This window comes from Cyprinodon variegatus, unplaced genomic scaffold (assembly GCF_000732505.1).
Source record: "Cyprinodon variegatus isolate N-32 unplaced genomic scaffold, C_variegatus-1.0 Scaffold503, whole genome shotgun sequence".
In the NCBI taxonomy this organism is placed as follows: Eukaryota; Metazoa; Chordata; class Actinopteri; order Cyprinodontiformes; family Cyprinodontidae; genus Cyprinodon; species Cyprinodon variegatus.
This window is the reverse complement of record NW_015150956.1, coordinates 11,335-31,968: the sequence shown is the minus strand read 5'-3', so window position 1 is coordinate 31,968 and position 20,634 is coordinate 11,335. Positions and strand designations below refer to the sequence as shown.

General features: G+C 38.0%; 1 protein-coding gene across 1 annotated transcript in view; it reads right to left on the bottom strand.

The window, feature by feature from the left end:
* LOC107094726 (interleukin-1 receptor accessory protein-like 1) overlaps positions 1 to 18,836 on the bottom strand; it is a 56,723-nt gene extending 37,887 nt beyond the window's left edge. The window contains exons 1-2 of the mRNA XM_015390521.1: positions 18,740 to 18,836; positions 4,305 to 4,437 (exon numbers count right to left, since the gene is read on the bottom strand). Of these exons, the coding sequence (XP_015246007.1) occupies positions 4,305 to 4,437; positions 18,740 to 18,836 (230 nt within the window). The remainder of the gene's footprint in view (positions 1 to 4,304; positions 4,438 to 18,739) is intronic.
* Positions 18,837 to 20,634: the final 1,798 nt, after the last annotated feature.

Below are 20,634 nucleotides of genomic sequence, written 5' to 3'. Positions count from 1 at the left end.
CTAAAAGCTCATGGAGTGATGTCAGAGGAAAGAGTCTGAAGTGGTGCATGCTCAAATGGGAGCAAAAGAATAAAATAAATAATACCACTAACTGCATGACAGGATCGTGCAGCGGCAGAACTGAGGTAAGCATTTCAAACACTCTATTTTACCTATGCAAGCCTGCTCACTTCACCTTAACATCCTCTTTTACAGAAGCTCAGGGTCAGATATTTATTTCTTCCCTTGTTACTTGCTTTGACTGTCTTCTGAAAGCAGATTCCTAACTGCATCTGGTTCTCTCCTCAGTATTTCTCATCATTATCAAACCACCTACCCAATTCTGCCACCTGCCAACCCCACCAACACCACCACCCCCTTATATCCTGTAGGCTCTAATTGGCCTGGCGTCCTTCACAACGGAGAGCGGCACTAAGAGCTGGGCCGAGCGAGCTAGCAGGCTGATAGAGACATCTTGAAATGCCAGGTCACAGACTGGGCTGCTAACTCTCCTCCCAGCCTTGTCATGCTGCTTACAGTTAACCTTTTCATTAGATGGCATTTGTCGACAACAGAGATTTTGCAGTCATATGTACGGGTCGGTGGGGTACGGTGGGGACAGGACATGAAAGGGTGCATGACGGCTTTATTACACTGATAAAACGCGACGAGAATCTTCACAAGAACAAAAGCTTCTTTTTAAAAGATCAGAGGACTGATTAATTCTGTCTTTTTTTGTCTTGTACATAAATACATGTTGTTTCCTCTAACGAATCTCTGTAGAGATGCAGAGATATTTCTTTCCAAGTATAGTTGAGCCCAAAATAAATCAAAAGCCAAGCAGATTTAGGTTTAAAGTAACCTTAAACTTACCGAAATGCCACATCTGAATGGAAGCGTTAACATTTTTAAATTACCAGCCCAGGGTCACATTTGATATCTGTGGAGGGTGATGGTAATAAGGCCTTGTGACCTGCAGGACCTTGAGTAGATAACATTGAAGTATCGGTGAGAAATAACCAGCAATCGTAAAAGGCGGACTGCTTCAAAGCTTACAAAGATGGTTCCACTGATTCTTTGAAATCTAGTTAAAAAGTCAAGACTTTATTTACTCTGATTTATCATCTTTTGAGAAAGGCTATGGCATGATCTTGGTACTTATGTCTGGTCTGATTACTCATTTCACTCACGTGTTTATTTCCGCCCAGTTCTCAGTATCAATTTAGCCAGCCTTCAAACCAGTCATCAGTGCCAGATTATTCAAGCCTGTTGTGAGAAGTTTTTCAGTGTTCCTGTATTTCTGATTGCCTGATCCTGACCGATTTTGCCTTTGGACCTCTGAGTCTGCCTGTCCCCGTTCTGATCCATTTGCCTGACCTGACTTTGCACTCCTGCCAGATTTCTAACTGTCTGTTAACCGAACCTGGAACTGTTGCCCGACTCCGTCCTTGATTTCCCTTCGACACCTCTTCAAAGCTCTGATCTCCTGGCTCTGACTACCGAGCACGTTTTTGATGCCGCTTTTGATTTCGCCCTCTGGATTATCCTGTCTAACTTTGTCTGCTCGGTTCCAATGTCCTGCCTGTTCTCCAACCTCCGATACTGCAGTGTCTGGGACTCTCTGGGCGGTGCCCACTGTGTCTTGTTGGTAGCCGACCGGCTGGGACCAACCTCAGAGTTCCATGTCCAATAACGTTTCGAGAAATCTAACTGTTTGTCTCCCTCGAAGACTGGATCCTATTGTTCTGAGCCTCACAGTCTGTGGGGAGAACTTGTGGCATGTGATCTAGAGAAGGCTACAATACTTCCAGTCAAAGTTACGTCCATATAAAACACTGTTCTGCTGCTGTCAGCGTGTGACTTTGACTGGTTAAGTAATTGTAAGGGTTTACTATTAGTATGGTTGCAAGCGATTTTGATTCAATTTAAATTAAATTATTTATACACCCTAGTTCAGGATATGTCATCTCAAAGCACCTTACAAAGACAGTTGAATCAGATCCAAGAACTGGTAGAAAGGTTTACTGATGATGGAAAACCAGCCGATTGCATCAAATCATTGACTTATTTAGATGAGTTGAAGGCTCTTATTTTGAAGGCAAAATAATAAAAAATAATAAAATTCCTTTCTTTGCAGCTGCTTCTCAGCCAAACTAAGCATCATAGGAATATCGGAAACCTTTATTAGTATTAGTAAAATCTCGTCTTTCTTTCCTATAAACCAATAGTGAATCGCCACTCAAGATTGAATGATACATCTGCAAGTTAATATTTTCTTCTCTTGTATCGGTACATGCATTTGTTCGCTAAAGAATTAATGCATTCAGCATATAACTTTTTAAAATAATTTAAAACATATAAATGTAGGAAGAAAAAAGCAATACGGACTTCAATAATCGTCCACCCCCAAAACATCTGCAACACCAGTCAGCCTCATCTAACCGATTGACTGATGTCAAATAATTGGTATCGGCACTGACCTTGAAAAATCTACTTAAAAAAAAAAAAATCCCTTTCTTGTTTCTTTTCAGAATTGAGGGATCAAAAGCTCTTGGTTGAATGAAAATTACTTAATGCATCAGACTGCAATTTGGAAGCACCTACGAACACAGCCTGTCTCCTGGAGTGTGTTGCTGCTGGATGGGAGCCCCATAAAGAGCTTAATGAAGGTGAAATGTGATAAAACAGTACAGGTATGAGAGTACGTAAAGTAGAACAGCGTTTCTAAAAGTAATCTTTACAGATCACTGATGCTTTGGAGCCCCAGCAATTAAAGTGTAGAGCCAGATATCATTTGTGATGTAAGAAATTCTGCTGAGGTCAGGAGAGGGTGGGACTTTTGGCCGAGTGGTCTGAGCAGTGTGCTTGTGCTCTGTTCCCCGGGCGCCGCATATTGGTTAAGGCATAGGGCTTGGAGTCCAGAGGTTGTGAGTTCGAAACCCACTCCCACAGACTGCCATTCTGGCTCCCACACTGCACTGCTCTGCGGGCACAGCACAATGGCAGCCCACTGCTTCCCAAGGGGAATGGGTTAAATGCAGATAGTGAATTTAGTTGTGCTGTACTTGTAAACACTGCAACACTGGAAAATAACAACTGTTATAATTTTGTTAACAGAGTTTTATCATTTTTTTAACCATATTTTATATGTGGCATTTAGCCTTGGGTGAGACAGTATGCTAATAAAAATAGAACACATGTAGAGGATGTAAAACCACACATTCCTCAGCCGAGTTAAACAGCTCTCTTGTTCTTCCTCGTGTCTTCAACCTGCTGAGAAATGCTGATTTTCTAAGTGAAGGAACTCCAGCTGCACAGTTCAAAAGAACTGAAAATGTGAAATTCAAAAATTTATTTCAGTTAATAGTTTCATATGGCTTATGAGAATCTGAAACTCCGCAGAAATGTTTTGTCATGCGAAATAATGGTGAACACAGCAGCCTTGACATTACTAAAGGAGCTGGCAGTTCACAGAGTGCTGCATTCCAGCATGATGATGGGAAGTTACACTTAAGCATGGCGCTTAACCCGGAGTTACCTGTCGATATGTTTGTGTTTTTGTACAAATGAGTGCACCTATGAAAATTAACGGATATGGCTTTATCTCTTCGATTGATCCGTTTAAACCATTTATTAAAATATGTCAAATTGAAAAGAAATGAGCACCTAAAATATGTCACAATGTAATCATACCATGATAAATCCCTGTTCTTTGATTTTCTCTACTAGGGAGTTGAAATAATTAAACCTACTGCTAATATTATTATATGAATAAATGCTACACTGAATGTGCTGAATGAATTGATTTTGTTTTTCGCCTCCTCATTAGGCTCAGAGTTGTGGCCCATCTAAAAGACAGTCTAATGCAGCTAATGGCCAGAAGATCCCAGCAGATTCAACTTAAATGTTTCTAATCCAGAGTGTGACTTTTAAAGAAGGAGGGAAATTAATTTCTAATGAGTAATATAAGCAAAAAATAATGGAGGTCACCTAAATGAAAAGGGGTTGAGCTGCTCTCCCATTACTGCCAAAACCAATGGGAGCAACACCTTAACTGTGCATACATATATGTATTTGCAGTGTTGCATGTGATAAAGAATGCATGGCTGTTGCATTATTAAACGACCACATGAAGCATTCATGGCTATCATTTAGATGTCAGCACAGACACTAGTCAGAGCGGCGCTTTATGATCCAACGCTCAGAAATGGGTATTTAACATCCTAATGCATTTATATTTTGGAAGTCTTTTAAAAAATAAAGACTAAATATACCAATGATTCATCAATTATTTTAAAAAAGCCATTTAGTTTTTAAATGCTTACTTGATGTCACTTTCTTGAATCCGTTCCTCATCCAGGTCTTCGATATACTTATCCCCCTTCATCCAGTAGATATGTGGAGTGGTGTCCCCGGTGTATCCAAAGAATGCACTGCATGTCAGATTGACAGGACTTCCTGGAAGGAAAAACAAACAAGATATGAGACGACAACTGCAGGGATCTAGGGCAATATAACTAATTAACTCAAAGCGAAAATTAAAATATGCTTGTTTTTGCCTTGGAGAATATTAGTGGAAACATCTATAAAGGATCCAAAAAAACAGATACAATTGGTTCATTTCTGCTTCGACAAACCAGCTGCTTCTAGAACAACATCTATTTTCCTTTAGAGCCCATTTGTCTCTTTTAAAATGAATAAAACCATTGATTTACATCAAAATCTTCAGATCTTCCCATCTAAAACCCTTTAAGGACCTTTCTAAATTCCCTTAGAAGCCTTTAAACTTAGACACACCATCTTTGTAGCAATCACTTTTAGCCAATAGGGGCACTACACATTTAACTTCCAGGTTTAGCAGCTGAAAGCAACTGACAGGGATTCACTGTCGGCACGTCACCCAGAGGCACGATCCGTACCATCAGCTACTTTTCATATGCGCAACCAGATATACATTCGGGTTTCCATAAATAATGTAATTATGCTGCTAAAAGTACTTGTTTTTATCCTTAACTCAATAAAGAATGCTAATACACATCTTAAAAAATGTTTTATGACTTTTCTGAGACAATTTTATGCTTTTTCCATTTTCTTTGTTAAGCTGCTTGCCATACGTCGTCATCGGACACCCCCAGAGTAGTCCCGCAAAATATGATTAAACCATGTTTATCTGCATTTTAGTTGTTACTCAAAAAGAATAATTTTATGTTTAAAAGCTGAAAAAGTTAGCTCCCGGAAGTAGCATAAGATCCCATTTCTAGTACAGATCAAACACATAACAAAAAAAAGGATTTTGATGCATTTATTTTCTCAGGAAAGAAATTTTTTGTTAGGACTCCAGTCTGTGTGGTCTGTGTTTCTGTGAGTTTGTCTTCCTTCCTCCACCAGGCGGCACCTGGTTCTGATTCTCCTCCTCACACAGGGGGTTACCTTGTTAACGGAGTGTTCTTAAGTTGCTCTCTGCCACTACCTCGACGCCAGAGTGTTTGCCAGTTTTGGGTATTCTAGCCAAGCTGAGTTTTGCTGAGTCAAACTGAGTTTTTGTCAACCCGAGTCTTAACATTGTTTTTTTTTGTCTTTGCCTCTCGGCAGGAAGTCATCCTGCAAACTGGATTTTTCGTACTTTCTCTCCCTGGAAGAATCAACGGAGCTTCAAACTGAGCTGAGGATACAAACCGGAGGTTTGGATCCACTTTTCCCCGAGGAAACGTTTGAGCTTCATACTGAGCAAGGGATTCATCTGCACAACAGTCCTTTCCCATGCAGGAAATCTGAGTGGCAGTCAGTCTTTCTCCGTTCATCTACAAGCAACCGCATTCTGGGTAACCCTGTCCGCCCTCCTCCGTATGAGACAAACACCGGAACACATTCCTCACCTGCTGGAGTCTAAGAGTAAACCTAATCTCTGGAAACGTGAGTCTGCCAACCTTTTCTCCTCTACAAGTTCGAGAATCAATTCTCCCACTGAACCTGAACTAACCGCAGTGTCTTCCCCTCACCTTTCAGTTCCGGTTGAGCAGTGTTAAGAGCAACCTCCACAAAACTTCTCAATAAACCTGTTAAACTTTTTCCCTTTTCTCTCTGGACTGGTTAATCTGCATTTGGGTCCAAGCTCTCTAACACATTGTAGTTTAGTACACTTTCTATTTTTAGGGAGGTAAAAATGTAATTTAGGTCTATTTTACAAAGTGAAATCGAGGGCAACCCAGATGTATATCAGGTTGCGCATGCACAAATGATCCAATGATATGGATTGTGCTTCTGGTATGGATCGGGTAGTGACCCGAATGAACTTGAGTGAATGAAACGCCCTCTGAGTTTTCCAACCTGATAGCAGACCACGTTGGACCAATATATTAAGAATGAATAGAGTTACTTTTAAATACAAGGCCACTTTAAACCCTCTAGAATAAATCCTACATCAGATAACCAACACCATGCCTTAACAGGTAAGTGTACTACCTGTTTTTTTGTCTAACAACAGCTTTCAGCTTAGTTAGCTCCAATGCTTGAGGGGAGCTCTGGGTCACAAATCATTGAGTGATTCCATTCTTTCAACTTAGAAAAGCAATTTGTGGAGAAGGACAGCCCTCACAGAGCATTGAACTCAAATTAAGCTAATATTTGGATGCAAAGTTAAGCAGTGTAGCTTTAAGATTAATGCAACCTTCAAAAATTCCAGTTTCTTCAATCATATTTTTTAATTTGAAACCTCCAAAGAATTTATTTTTAAGCTGTTTTTTTTTAAAAAACAATAAGCCTAAAAAGAGCTGTTGACATGTAAAAGCAGCTCCTTAAAGAAGAAGCTCTGTTTAACATCTATGAATGCTTGTGTGCAATGTGGAAGTACAGCAGGAAAAACACAGGCCTGTAAACAATCAGAGACAAAATTTTGCCCTACTTGTGTTGTTGGGACATAAATAATAAAACCTCTGAAAATAAAACAGTCAAAGGCATAGTGGGAATATTTTGGATGCATTTTACTCAGACATTGAAGCGTGCACGTCTTGCAGACTCCAACTACTATAAGGTTGCCAAAGGAACAGCAAACTTCTAGGCTTTTTTAGCATTGCACCAATAAAGACGAGTACAGCAGCTCATTTTTGCTGCAACTGCTCAAGCTTCTTTTCACATTTTCAACTACAAACACAACTAAAGAAGAAAAGTATGGAAGTGTGTGAAGAATGGGGATGTTTAAAGCATTTTCTTTAAACCAAGGCAGCATAAAGGAGAGCCTTTTTTCTGGGGTGACCAGCGAAAAGAGGAAGTGAGGGATGAGAAAGTCCAGAGAAAACACAAATGAACACATAAGCTCCTTCGCTCACATCAGCGGGAGGTCCTCTCTCTGCTCAGCTCATTTTCAACACGACATCCTCTGTGACGGCAGACAGATAAAGCCCTATTAAATTTCTTTTTTCTCGGCTTTGGATTAAAGACCTCAAACTCATTTTTCACACGTATGACACATATGCTGTGACACAGAAACGATTAGGAGAAATATTCCTATGTATTAACAAAATAAAGAAGTGACTCAGGTCTGGAGAAGAAACAAACGGGGAGAACAAGCAGAGTCCAAGGAGGCGGAAAGGTGATTCAGCAGCTCTTTGTATGTCTGGTTGTTCACTGGCCCTATGGCAATGACTCAGAAGTCTGTGAGATGTGTGATAACTGTGGCGTATAATTGGGTACTTGCTAGTTCAAAGATAATACGAATTTTACCTTACAGGGCCAGCTCTAATTTGGCCCTTTACTCCAGTCTTGCATGGCCAGGTGATAGCTAGTGTGTTAACAGGAAAATTCTGGTTTGGGGAAGCAGAGCATCGTTTTAATATTCCTACCGACTGAAATGTTTCATGTTTTGTCCCAGAAAAAAACATCCCCTTATGCGCATTATTTTGATTTTATATAAAAGGCCAAACACAAATACTGGATAACTATGACATGACAGATATTTATTTTTGATAAATTGGTTTTTAGGTGTTTTAACATCTTCAAAAAACTTCTCCATTGGATTTAGCCTTAAGTTTGACTATTCCTTGCACATAATAGGAAGCATTGTTTGTCAGCTAGATATGTTTTGCATACCAACTAGACTAACTTTATTGTCATCCTGTATGCATGTATATAATGAAATTGCAATCAAGTACGGTACAAGTCCAACATTAATTAATTATACAATAAATAACTAATTGCAGCACCGATAGGATTGCATCAGAAACAGTTTCAAACAATGTGTAAAAGAATGTTCAACCATGTTTACAGTACAAAAATAATGGTGCAAAATGGCAGAAGTTCAGTTAAAATGAATTTTAAAAGTTGAAAGTGCAAAATTCCAGTTAAAAGTTCAGTTGTGCACATGTTTGAAGCAGAGTCTTGTTAAAAACTGAACAGTTCAACAGCCTAATGGATTATTTTTCTCTTATCAGATCAGAGGACTTGCCTTCACATACTCGCCTCGTCCCCAACAAGACAGGAAATCCTATCTTTGAACAACTTCACAGTATTAATGTTTAGTATTTATCCAAGAGACAATATTTGGGTGGTAAAAGATGCTTTTATCGTAAAATACATGAAAAGAAACTGAATATGAAATCAAAATAGATTTTTTTTGTGATATTGATGAAGTAATCAAGATTTAATTTAGAATTGAAATGAGAAATAAGGAGAAAACAAATGCAAACCACTAACTTAAAAAAATTAATATGACTAGTTTGCAAAAATATATGCAAAGCTGCACATTTTTAACTATTTTGCAAAAAAGCATTCAAACTCTGTACAGCTGTATGTTGGGGGTAATGTTAGAAAGCTAGAATAACTGAGAAGAGCTTCTTCTGGGAGGCTAAGGGCCATTCATGGACCACCCACATACTGTACAGTTGCATGAAAACACACCGTGTTCTGCCACTCTGGTCCACCAGGGGTCTCTGTGGTGCCACAGCGCATTAGAGCCAGAGTGAATAAAGAGAAAATAAAACAACCCCCCTCTGAAAAAAAAGGAAGGAACCATATTATGACAGGTGCAGACACAGTAAAAGGAAGCACCGATTCTTCAGTGTGCCACCTCTGATGTCAAGAGGCTGCAGCCATGGATCCAAACAGCATGTAGTATTGTAGTATTGACTGATCCACTGCTGTGCTGACACCAGCTGCTGTGTCACTCTCCAGGACTTATTGCGAGGGGGGCTCCTCGTGCATATGGCTGCGTGCTATTCCCATAACGATGACGTGTTAATTTGTGCCGGTTTATCTGCAAACAGCTAAGGCTGCAGAGGTAATGCGCTCAGGCTGGGGAATGCACAAACAGCCATGCCAGGATTTAAGCATACGGATCCTAACATTTAAATCCCAACTTCTGGTCCTTGTCGGAGCAGTAAAGTGACTCTTAATGCGATTGCCTCTCCTCTCTTATCTCCCATAGACAGAGAGAGGAGACACTGATGAATTTATCTGTGTGTTGCACGTGACACAGGTAAAGCATGAGAGAAAAAAGGTCATGAGGAGCTTAGCTATGGAATCTCACACGATGAAGGGAGTTGAATTAAAGACTTCCAGTAGTGAGTGTACAGAGCATTGTCCCGCCTTTCAGAGATGAAGATTAAATAGATTACAGATCAAAACATCTGCATGCAGGAAGTGCACCATCAGTGCTGCGTTAATCTGCCAACGTTTCCCTTTTTGATTCAAACAATCAAGCTCTAAAGAAGGGAGGTCTATCTTTCCATTTTTCCGTCCAACAAGGTCACACAAGTTTAATCTTAGAATGAAAAAAATTCACAATATGTATCGTTTTTAATGATGGTAAAGGCATGGGTGCCAACAGTCTAGGGGGTGAGCAACAACATTTTCAGGATTACCAGTGATCTGCAAACAATTCTGCAATACTATAAAATGGCTTCATTATATGCTGCTCATACATGTATTTCACATTTTGAAGTTTTAAACATTAAAAAGAATAGATACTAGTATCTAGCTAGTAGAGTTTACTAGTTTCTACTAGTAGAAACTGTCACAGTAAGGTGTTTTTAACTTAAAGAACGCAGTATTCCCAATATTTTCCAAGGCAATAGCAACGTATTTGTTTTTTGGTGCACAGGCACAATATTCACCGAAATATGCCCTGCAGCAGTACTTATGCGGTCATCTCGAGTTTGAGTCAAGACCAGTTGATACCCCACACTCTCTTCCATCCATTTCCCCTAAGACCCCCCTTAAATGAAGGCCACTAATGCCCAAAAAAAGAAAAAAACTATGAGGCTCTGAGAGCGCAGACCTCTGCTAAGCAGCAAATTCTGCCCCATACTGTGACTTGCACCTGTAGCTAAAACTCGCACATGATCTGGATCATTACAAAATTTTATTGAATCATTTCTTGGCATGAGGCCTACCTCTGGTTAAATCTTTCCTCAAAATCCTTTAATAACTTCATAAATAAGGCAAATTGTGTGTCCGCAGCCTCTGGTGACTGTTCTGCTCTAACCCTCTTCATTAGCTAGGCTGTCTTGCATGGGTCCCCTTTCTTGTGTTTTTGTATTTTTTTGGTTTCGGTATAATTCCTACAATCTTTTTGAGCCCGATGCTGAAGCTATCAATCACTTCTGCCACCCTCTGGTTTAGTGGGGAACTGCTTGTTCCACCAAATGTTAATGTTTTAAAAAAATTCCTATGTCCGGATTATGATCTGGATTATGACCAATATTTAATGGATTATTCCATGGCATTAGGTGCATCTCTGGAATTTCTTTTAATTTATCACAATCTGTGAAGAACTTTCAAGTAATCCAAACAGTTAAAAGTCAAACAAACAGAGCCAAAAACATAAGCTCCTTGGTAGAGGTAAAAAAAAAAAACAGCAGTTGATGCCTAGATATTTGTTCTATTGTCCTTCTGTCTAAATGTGTTTAAAAAACTATAAAATTATCATTTTTTTCATAGAAGAGAAAATCCCTTTCTTGTCTAACAATGGGGAAATTCTGGTGTTCACAGCAGCAAAAAGATTATAGAAAAAATGGTAACACAAATATGGATCTTAGAAAAATGTATAAGAATAATAGCGAAGAGTTAAAACATAAACAATAAAATACTGTACTGTACTGTAAAACTGTGCACCTAGAGAATAAATGACTGATATACCACTGTTAAAGGTATGAAAAAGGATTTTTCTCAGAAATTAAGTGTCCAGATTAATCTAAAATGACTTATTTGATGGCTGGTATTATTTGCACATAAGGTTCCCCCAAAAAAGAAAAATTTAAATCCATGGTGGGGCCTACAAAACATTGGCCAATCCACTTTACCTACTGTTGACAGTGGATTGGCTACTTGTTTGTCAATCAAACATTTTGCGTACATGCCCCAAGCACGTTATTTAAGTAGTCTCCAAGTGCAACTCAAACGCTGTCTGGCTATGTTCCCCCATTACGCGGAAGCCCGAAAAAGTACTCCTACGCTTGTTTGCTGCTTTTTTTTTTTTTTTTTATAGCTATTTGTTCACTCTTTTGTGTAAACTCGAACATCGTGTGTGTGTGTGTGTGTGTGTGTGTGATTCTTTTCAGAGATGGCTGCACGGAAGGAGCAAAAAGGTCTGAAAATGTATCTTTTGGTTGCGAAACATCTGCTGGACAGGTACATTACGTTTAATTATATGGTAATTATATAGCAAGTACTGTATTTTTTTGAATTGTGAAACATGTACAGTTGAAGACGTGTAAAGTGGTACGCCGGCAGAGACCTCTTCTTCTTATGGAGATTTCCTGCTGACTAGGTGCATCCCGACACTTTGCTGCCTCTCTAGGTGAAATACAAAATAATGGAGGAGGCGTTTCCAGCGTAGAGAACTTTTGCAAAGGAGGGGACATCGAACCATGCACAGGATTCAAAAATACACAAACAGCTGTTGGACACATCTTCCACCGCAGAATCCTCTTTCCTGCCTTTAAGGAGAGGCTAAATTAGGCAGATATTTCTAGATTCAGGCTGCTAGACAAAGACAGCGCTGCATGGAAGACTAGAAATGGTCATTTCTTTTATGTCTCTCATTGAAGCCAAGGAGCTTTTTTTTTGGTTTAGGACAAGATATCAGCATCTGCTTTTAAAGTACAACTGAATCTCCTAAGTGAAATCTCATATTGACCTAAAGATACGTACTTCTGCCCTCTTCGTCATGAATTATTCCTTTAAAGCCAGCATTAGGGTTTTCCTTAAAGATTGTCAAGCAGGTTTTTCAGTAGGATAAAAAAAGAGCAGCTTTTGACCTGATAAAAAGCCCAGAAATCCAAACTAAAGTGAAACATCGTAAATGTTTGCATTTTTCCTCCAAGATTCAACTGAATGTCTGAGCAGCAGGAAGTGTTTCCTAAAAATACTTCACAGGCTCTGAATAAGGGTAAGCATTATCCTTTGCTCCTGCCCGACGTTCAGCCTGTGACAGACAAGTGTAATTGCGGCGGCTGGGTACCAGCTCGCAGCATCATTGCCAGATGTGGCAGTTTAATTGTCTGTTAGTTCAGCATCCACTTTGTCTTGCTTATTACAGCTCGAGCCTCTCCAATCAAGCACTTTAAGGCAGCCATTGACAGCGCTTTGTTTCGTAGTCATTTAGCCATGTCCCCTTCGCGTACGGTCAATCTCCAGCTATTCATATTTGGCACTGCACCTCATTATCACTAAGCAGGCAACTGCTGCTGCTGTTCTCCTTAATTAAAGCAGGTAAAGCAGAAATTAAAAGACAATGGAACACCAACAATCTGTCTCTGAACTTCATAAACGTGTTAGCATATGGCGCTCGGAGTACACGTTGCACTTTAATGTGTTGTGAAATTACAATTTTCAATGCTTTATGTAAAATTTGCCAGAAAGCACGTTCGAAAACGAAATAATGCAATAGTTTGCCACTGGAAACAAAAACAAATAAAGCTGGGGGTTGGGTTAATACCAAGTCCAATTCGAGCCTTGTAGAATAGAGCATGACATTTGCAAAGATCAACACCCACGCTCTGCATTGATGCTCTCATAATACAACGTTCTGCAGCATGAAAGCAGCACCTATTATTGCTGCAGAGAATCCTCAGCGGTGTTGTGCTTACAGTCGTGCATAAAGAAGCCACAGTTGAACTTTCTCAATCAAAACCTCATTAGACATTAGTGAAACACCAAAAAGGTGCTTCATTAAACATTAGAGAAAACCTTTATTGAATGAAAGCAGCAGGATTGCCAAGCAGTTAGAGGTGCATTAGAGGAGGGTAGCAGACATGTCAGCTTTGAAGCACATGTTGCTTATAGTTACGTGAGCATTTGAGGGGTATTTATACAGCATGTTGGTCAACTTAGGTATTGATATTTTCCAACTGAATTAATCTTTTTTCCATGAACGTTCTCAGTTTAAATTAAACCACAAATTTGAATCTATTTTGTTTGAATTTTATGTCAACGACCAACACAAATAAGGAAAAAGATAAGTTTAAAAAACTAAGGGATCCCTTTGGAATTAGCTAATTAATTATTCAATTATCCAATTAACACTAAATACCTTTGAGGTCTTTGCATTTTGCCACTGTGCTGGGTTGAAAATACAGGAAAATGCAGGACTTGGGACAGGACAAAAAAAGCTGGATCAAGAATGTGGAAGTGGCACCATGTAGTCAAAATTCTGACGGGGAGCCAGAAAGCCATGGAAAAATAAAAATGATGGTAGGTGGGGATGTACAGGAGCGGAGAAATGACTGATGGTATGAACTAGTAGGTAATTCAAGATCTTGCTGTGTCACCTTCCAAGCATGGCTGCAACCCCAGCGGTGCTATTTTCCCACTTCAAGCCTCCTGCTGTCAAATGCTTTTCTCTCGGACCCACTTTGCAACATTTTTTGTCCTTTTTTTTAAAGTATTGTCCAGAGGAAGTGAAGCATCTCAAAACTTCTTGCATTTTCCTGCCAAGTGTAGCAGGACACACACACACACAAAAAATCTCATCTACTCCCGTGAAGGTAAGCATTCCTACAAAAATAAAAGTCTCGGCCTGCATTCAACCTTGCAGATGTATACCTTAATTGCCTGTTGCCTGACTGCAGCTGAACAAACATTTTCAAGTACATTTTGATGTTGGAAAACTATATTGCACCAGCAGATTTGAGTTAACTCAGTTTATTTAAGTCAAACTGTAGACAAGTCTATTTTTTGGTCAATTATTTTTTGGTAATTTGAGAGGCCTCTTTATAAAAAATAACTTCATAATTTCTATGAATGAGGTTGGTTTTAAGTTTGGATTTAAACAAATCAGCAGAAACTGAACTGTCTAGTTCAAAACATTACAAAAATGCACATAGCAGCAAAAATGTTAAACTTCCAACCATCTAAAATTAAAGTTTTTAGGTTTTCCTGTTATATCGAGAGTAAAGAATATTAGGCATGATAAATACTTTCAATCAAAAATATTAGTTTTGCGATTTCAATTAAATCAATAAGTATTACATTCACCCTGATGCTATGTCCACAAGACAGCAGTTTAGATAATGTATTTTTAAGGGTTTTATTATGAATCAATACATTAACTTGAGTAAAAAACAAAAAATAAAAATGATAAAACTTAAGATTAAGAAAAAAAGTAACCAATACTGCATGGTTCTTGATATATAGAATGTATCCTGAAATGTAATCACTGAATCCTTTTGACGCGAACTGGTGAAGCAGTTTTATTCCTCTAAATAATGTTTCAATTTATCCATGGTAATCAACTGCAACAAATTTCTAATGCAGCCCAGCCTTGATACCTTTATAACAATAATGCTTTGAAGCTCGTGCAAAGTGATGCCAAAACACTACAAACTGAGAAAACCGCTGAAATAAATGAGCTTTTCTAAGTAAAAAATGTAAATAGATAGCATGACATCATTGTAAAGCATATAATAAAGAAGTTTTGTGACTATTACAAACATTATTAATAATTTAATACATGAGTTTATTACGTAAATCTGCAATTTTTATGCCAAAATCAAAGAACTGATCGCTTATACTTTATTACAGCCAGGGCGACCCTTATCTCCAAAGAAATCAAAAGTCCCTAAATGGTGCAGAGGAAGAAGCAAACCAGGAAGGATCAAAACACTTTCCAGAAAGACAGAAAGAGCAGCACTAGGGAGCACTGCTATATCCCCATCCTCAAGTGGGGGAGTCAATTTAATGAAAACAGGATACAGCAGAGTGGTTGGAACCATGGGTGATTTTTCCACTGCTACAGGAGGCACTGTGTTGAGCCAAATGAACAAGGAGGTCCAGGCAGCAACTTAACTAAAGTACCAATGGCAAGTGAATGAGCAGAAAGCTTTTTTTCTTTAAAACTGGAGGAGAAAACTGTGGTAATTTGTCATCTCACACAAGCAGCAGATGGGAGTGTTGAGTTTTAGCACAGCTGGAATTCACTGCAGCATTTTTTATTTAGAGATTTCTATCAAAGAAATAAGAAATGCATTTGGAAAAGATCCGTATATCCAGACGCCGTTTTTAAATTGAACTACTTCTTCCATGTGCATGAGGGACGACTAAGTGTAGCTTTATAAAGTAACATCTCCTTGCAGATAGGATGTGGGATTCATGAACGGCTTCATACACATTAAGGTAAGTCGTAGCTGCAGGTAATTGTTGGCACACTGGACCCTTTTTAATCACTATCAGCGGCTAAACCTGTCAAGAACATTATCTTAAATGTGACCCATATCAGGCCTGAATGACATTTCATCAACAGATTTATGAAGCTATTAATTTGACACATTTCATGTCTATAAAGGGCTCCTGAAACACATTTGCATAATGTATGACCAATAGAAATCAGGCAAAACTAAAGCTAAAAGTGGGAAGCTGTCCTGCAATCTGCTATGTTCAACCAATCTTAGCCGACATTATCTCTGTCAACTGGAGTTAAAGAGACAGGTTCTAAAATAAAGGATGTACTCTACCCGCTACCCAAGCCGCTTTAATTGACTATTTTTGTAATGAAGATATATAGTTTTAGAGAAATAACCTTCATTATTCAATAAAAAATAATTTTAAAGAGAGAAAATATAACAAAAAGAATAATAACTTTGTTCTATCTATATATGGACTGTTTCCCTCAACCACCCACACACACACACAGACAACACCTACGAATCCAACACCACTCACACATGCTTCTTAACTATAGCTGTAGGGATGGAAATCGAAAACCGGTTCCTTTTCAGAACCGGTTCCATGCGTTCCAATTCCATGGCACAGTCTGGCAGCTCGCTTAATGGTTCTCTTAACGATTCCAGGCAGCACCAGAGCCTAGCGCTGGCCGGCACGACTTACGTCACGTTTTCTACGTGAGTTATGTCACGTTTTTTAGGCAAGTTACGCACACGGCATTCAGTAAGGAAGTACGACGTGACCAGGCGTAAGTATAGAAAAGCAAAACAACAAAAAAATGCCGCCCCATCGGGTAAACCGATTGAAAGTTTGGATGTAAAGTGGCAATAAAATTCGTGGGAAAATCCATCCAACATTCAGAAATACCTGCGCACACAACATGGCATACATTTTAACGAATGCCGTGTTTTTAATGCCTCCGGACAGAAGCTAAAGTTACGACCAGCATGGAAGGCAACCATGGTGGTAAGCAGAGATGGCAAAAGTACTCACTTTCCGTACTTGAGTAAAAGTACAGATACTTGTGTTAAAAAATACTATGTACTGATTAAACTTCTTTACTCAAGTAAAAGTAACAAAGTACAGGCTTGTAAATTTACTTAAAGTATAAAAGTAAAAGTAGAAACCACTTTTTTCATGCCGTTGCCTACATTTTAAATGGATGTCTGCCAATAGGACTAGATCTCCGTGGTGTTCATTTTCAATCATCTCAATCATCCCGCCGAATCTGTCGATTCTTCTTGTAGTGGTGCGTCAAATGCAACATAGATTCCCATCCAATTAGATTGAATTTGGTATTGATGACGTGAAAAATAATAACGGTAACTCCATTGAAATGATTTAAAACTAAAGTAACGAGACAATTTTTTAAAATGTAAGGAGTAGAAAGTACAGATATTTGTGTAAAAATGTGAGGAGTAGAAGTAAAAAGTCGCCATAAAAATAAGTAGTAAAGTAAAAATATCAGAAAAATCTACTTGAGTACAGTAACAAAGTATTTGTACTTCCCATCTCTGGTGGTAAGTAGCTAGTTTTATATCACTGCCTGTGCTTAATGTGGTTCCAAGTAAATCATATGCAATTTCTAGAAATAAACCCACGTCCTACCTCTCTTTGGGGTTATTAAACATGATACCAAGTTGCTCCGCAGTTCAGGAAGTGAGAGAAAAGTGACGCCCCTTTATTTAAATCAGGGGGAGATGAGTTTATTTTTGTACAGTAATGCTTTTTCATTAAACGGATGCCTTTTCCATTAGATTTAGATGACAGTGAGGAGACGAGTAGCCTAGCTGCTCAGAGGCTGGCAGCTCCCATTCACTGCCTTCTGTTTTCACCAAGGCAGGTAGAAAAAGAATGTCCCAGGCAAAGGTAGACCAATGTCACCGTGCACTTACCAAGTTCATCGTTTCACAGAATCGATAAGAAAATTGATAAGGAATCGAATTGTTTCACAGAATCGATAAGGGAATCAGAATCGTAAAAATCTTATCAATTCCCAACTCTATATAGCTGTATATAATATGTACTTTTTATCTGCTATTATCTGTCATTATTTATCCTGAAATTGTAGCTTCAATTTTTATTTATTTCATAGCTTCTTACAATTACTCTCTTTTAATATATATATATATATATATACCATTTACAGTCCATGCATGCATAGTCTCTGCACACATGTAAATAAATATTTATATCCTGTATAGCACTTCTGGATAGAAGCTAACTACATTTCAATGCTTTGTACTTGTGACAGTGTAATGACAATAAAGTTGAATTGTATTCTATTCTATAGACATCTTTTTACCTACTTTTTTCAGGTCCGTTTAGCTGAATTTCAAAACAAACTAGGTTATTTTTGGATGCATATCTTTTATCATTAAAGTGATTCAGATTAATCTGAAATTTGCAAGTTTCCACATCATGCTTTTTTAAGGCTTTCAAAGTCAACCATATACATATAGAAAGCGGAAAATTGCCTTTGACACTTAAGTATTCATTTGCAATAGAATATTAGTTGTTTTCCGAAGCAATGGTCATTAACCATTTATTTATTTCAGGTGTGTTGAAGAAGAGATACATGCAAAACATTCAGGTCATTGCCACTCAAGGATTGACAATCTCTGACCCTGCTCTAGATTCATGCAATAAGGTTGTTTTTTAATGTTAATATTTTCCATTTAATATACTTTTTTGCTTTTCAGTCAAATTGCACAGGATATGTTTTATGCTAAACATGTAAAAAGCATAAAAATATTTTTTGTTTTATATTTTTTACATGGCAGATTCATTCTTTTTCAGTAATCAAACCTACACTAAAAGGGAAAAGATTTTTGTCTTGCCTGGTTCCATTAGGTAAAAATAGCAAAGCTATCAAACATATATATTTGATAAAGTCTACTATCATTCCAGTGGTTAAAATCCCCTTTTCAAGGTTTCTTTTTTTTGCTACCCCAATTATTTCCTCACCTTTCTTTATTCTCCCTCATGCCTGGAGCATGTCTTCTGAGAGCGCTGTGCATAAACAGCTTTCTATAATGAGAGCCGAATCAGAGACAGGAACAAACAATGGGGCTGTATGACAGTGGTGCCTGGAGGAGTGCGGCACTCTGCAGGAAGGGCGCAGAGGGAGAAAGGTTAAAGCTCCGCAGAGACTGGGTATCATCCACACAATACCCTCCCGCTGATACCTCGCTGTCCGTCATGTTCGCAGAAAAACACGCTGTGAGACCTCAGCCTTTCTATGTCCCTGAAAGCTCTTCTTATTCACAGTAAAGAATAATAACTAGAATTATCTTTATCATCTCAGGAGTTTGCATGAACATATGGAGGATGAGAAATCCAAACTTATCAGCTGTAAGGGGCTATGTTGGGATTTCGCAACATTTGGCCAGAAGTCTCCATCTCAGTGTGTTTTAAAAATGTAATACTGATCATGTATATTTGATTAACATGACCAGACATTGTCAAAAACCCCCACAAAGAATCCATTTGGGTTCGTTTCCACAAGACTGACACAAGCATCTGGGGATGGAAAATGTCAGCGTGACAGGACAATTCTGCAACAACAAAAAAACTCCACAGGGACGGAGACATGTCTACCAAAATGGTGCATTTGCAAAATAAAAGATTCTTATGTTTTAAGGTCAAAGGGACCATCCAGCGATGATGGTTGAATGTCAAATGATTACAGGAATGGTATTACACTCCGTAAGAGAAAACAACCTGTAAGGCTTTCTAAGGTTAGAAAGACATGCGTGTGACTTCAGACTGTGTTTAAAAGCACAGTAACCATGTATAGTTTTTTTTAAACTATTAACAAAGAGAAGAATTTTAAATTAATTTTTGACATTATAGATCACCAATCATTTTCAAATAAATGTGTTTTCTTTTTTTGAAATCAAACATTAAACCTAAAACTAAGAAAAAAAAATTTGTCTTCTTTAACTTTCACTAACAAAATACTTATTCTTTATAATATTTAAGCTATGCTTAAACTCTACACTAATAAGGATTTTTAAAATTTATTTAACGTTCCACTTTTTTCAAGTGAAATTATTTTAGTTTACTTCTATCTTCCAACTTATCTATCGATTAATATTGCATTTTTTGTTTTTTTTTGGATTGTGTTGATTCACTCCTTCAAAGCAAGTATCCCTTTGTTAACTAAACATATCTGGGAATTTTATTTTAAATTTTATGTCTGACTTATTTATAATCGGTTGTTTCTTTTGAAAAGATATAAAGCACTTTTTGTTACTCTTCTTATGTATAGAAAGCACTCAAGTAAAGCCAGATGGATCAAAGTAGAGTTCAAATTTTGGGGTTTTTGCATGAAGGCCATGGAGTAATTTTTGTGAATAAAATATTTCTTTAAACAGCATTTTTTTACAGATATAAAAAGAAAATGCTTCCCTGGTGATATCAAACATGAAGCAGCAGCATAAATAAAAAACTATATTTCTAAATGCATAAAACTATAAAAGTAGTAGGATAAAATTAAGTCAATGGAGGATACAAAGATGTGTTCAAAAAAAATAAAACCTTTTAAAATCCTGAAAACAAGGAAAACACAATAAGACATACAGATTGAAAAAAAACAAAACCAATAGAGGCCCCATCTTGCTCAGATCATCAAACCAAAGCTCTGATTGAAACTCTGCAGCTCCCCAAGAGCAACCATCAGGGAATCAATGATCTCCTTTAAAAGCAATTAGCTGCAGTAGATGTTATAAGGAATAAAAAATATGTTGAAAGTTTAACATTTTCATTGATAAACATCCAAAACCATCTTTCACTTTTTTTCCACTTTAAACAGAAGAGTTTATAAATGTTTTTGGAGAGATACCCGGGTAATAATATCTTCAAACTTCTTATGCTTTCAAAAAGACAGCAGAATGTTACTGTTCTACCATTTTACACACCTTAATTGTTTCCAGTTTGTTTGGAGTTTGACATAAGGGAATGTGGACAAAATGCTGTTTGTTCAAGGAAAGCATGTTT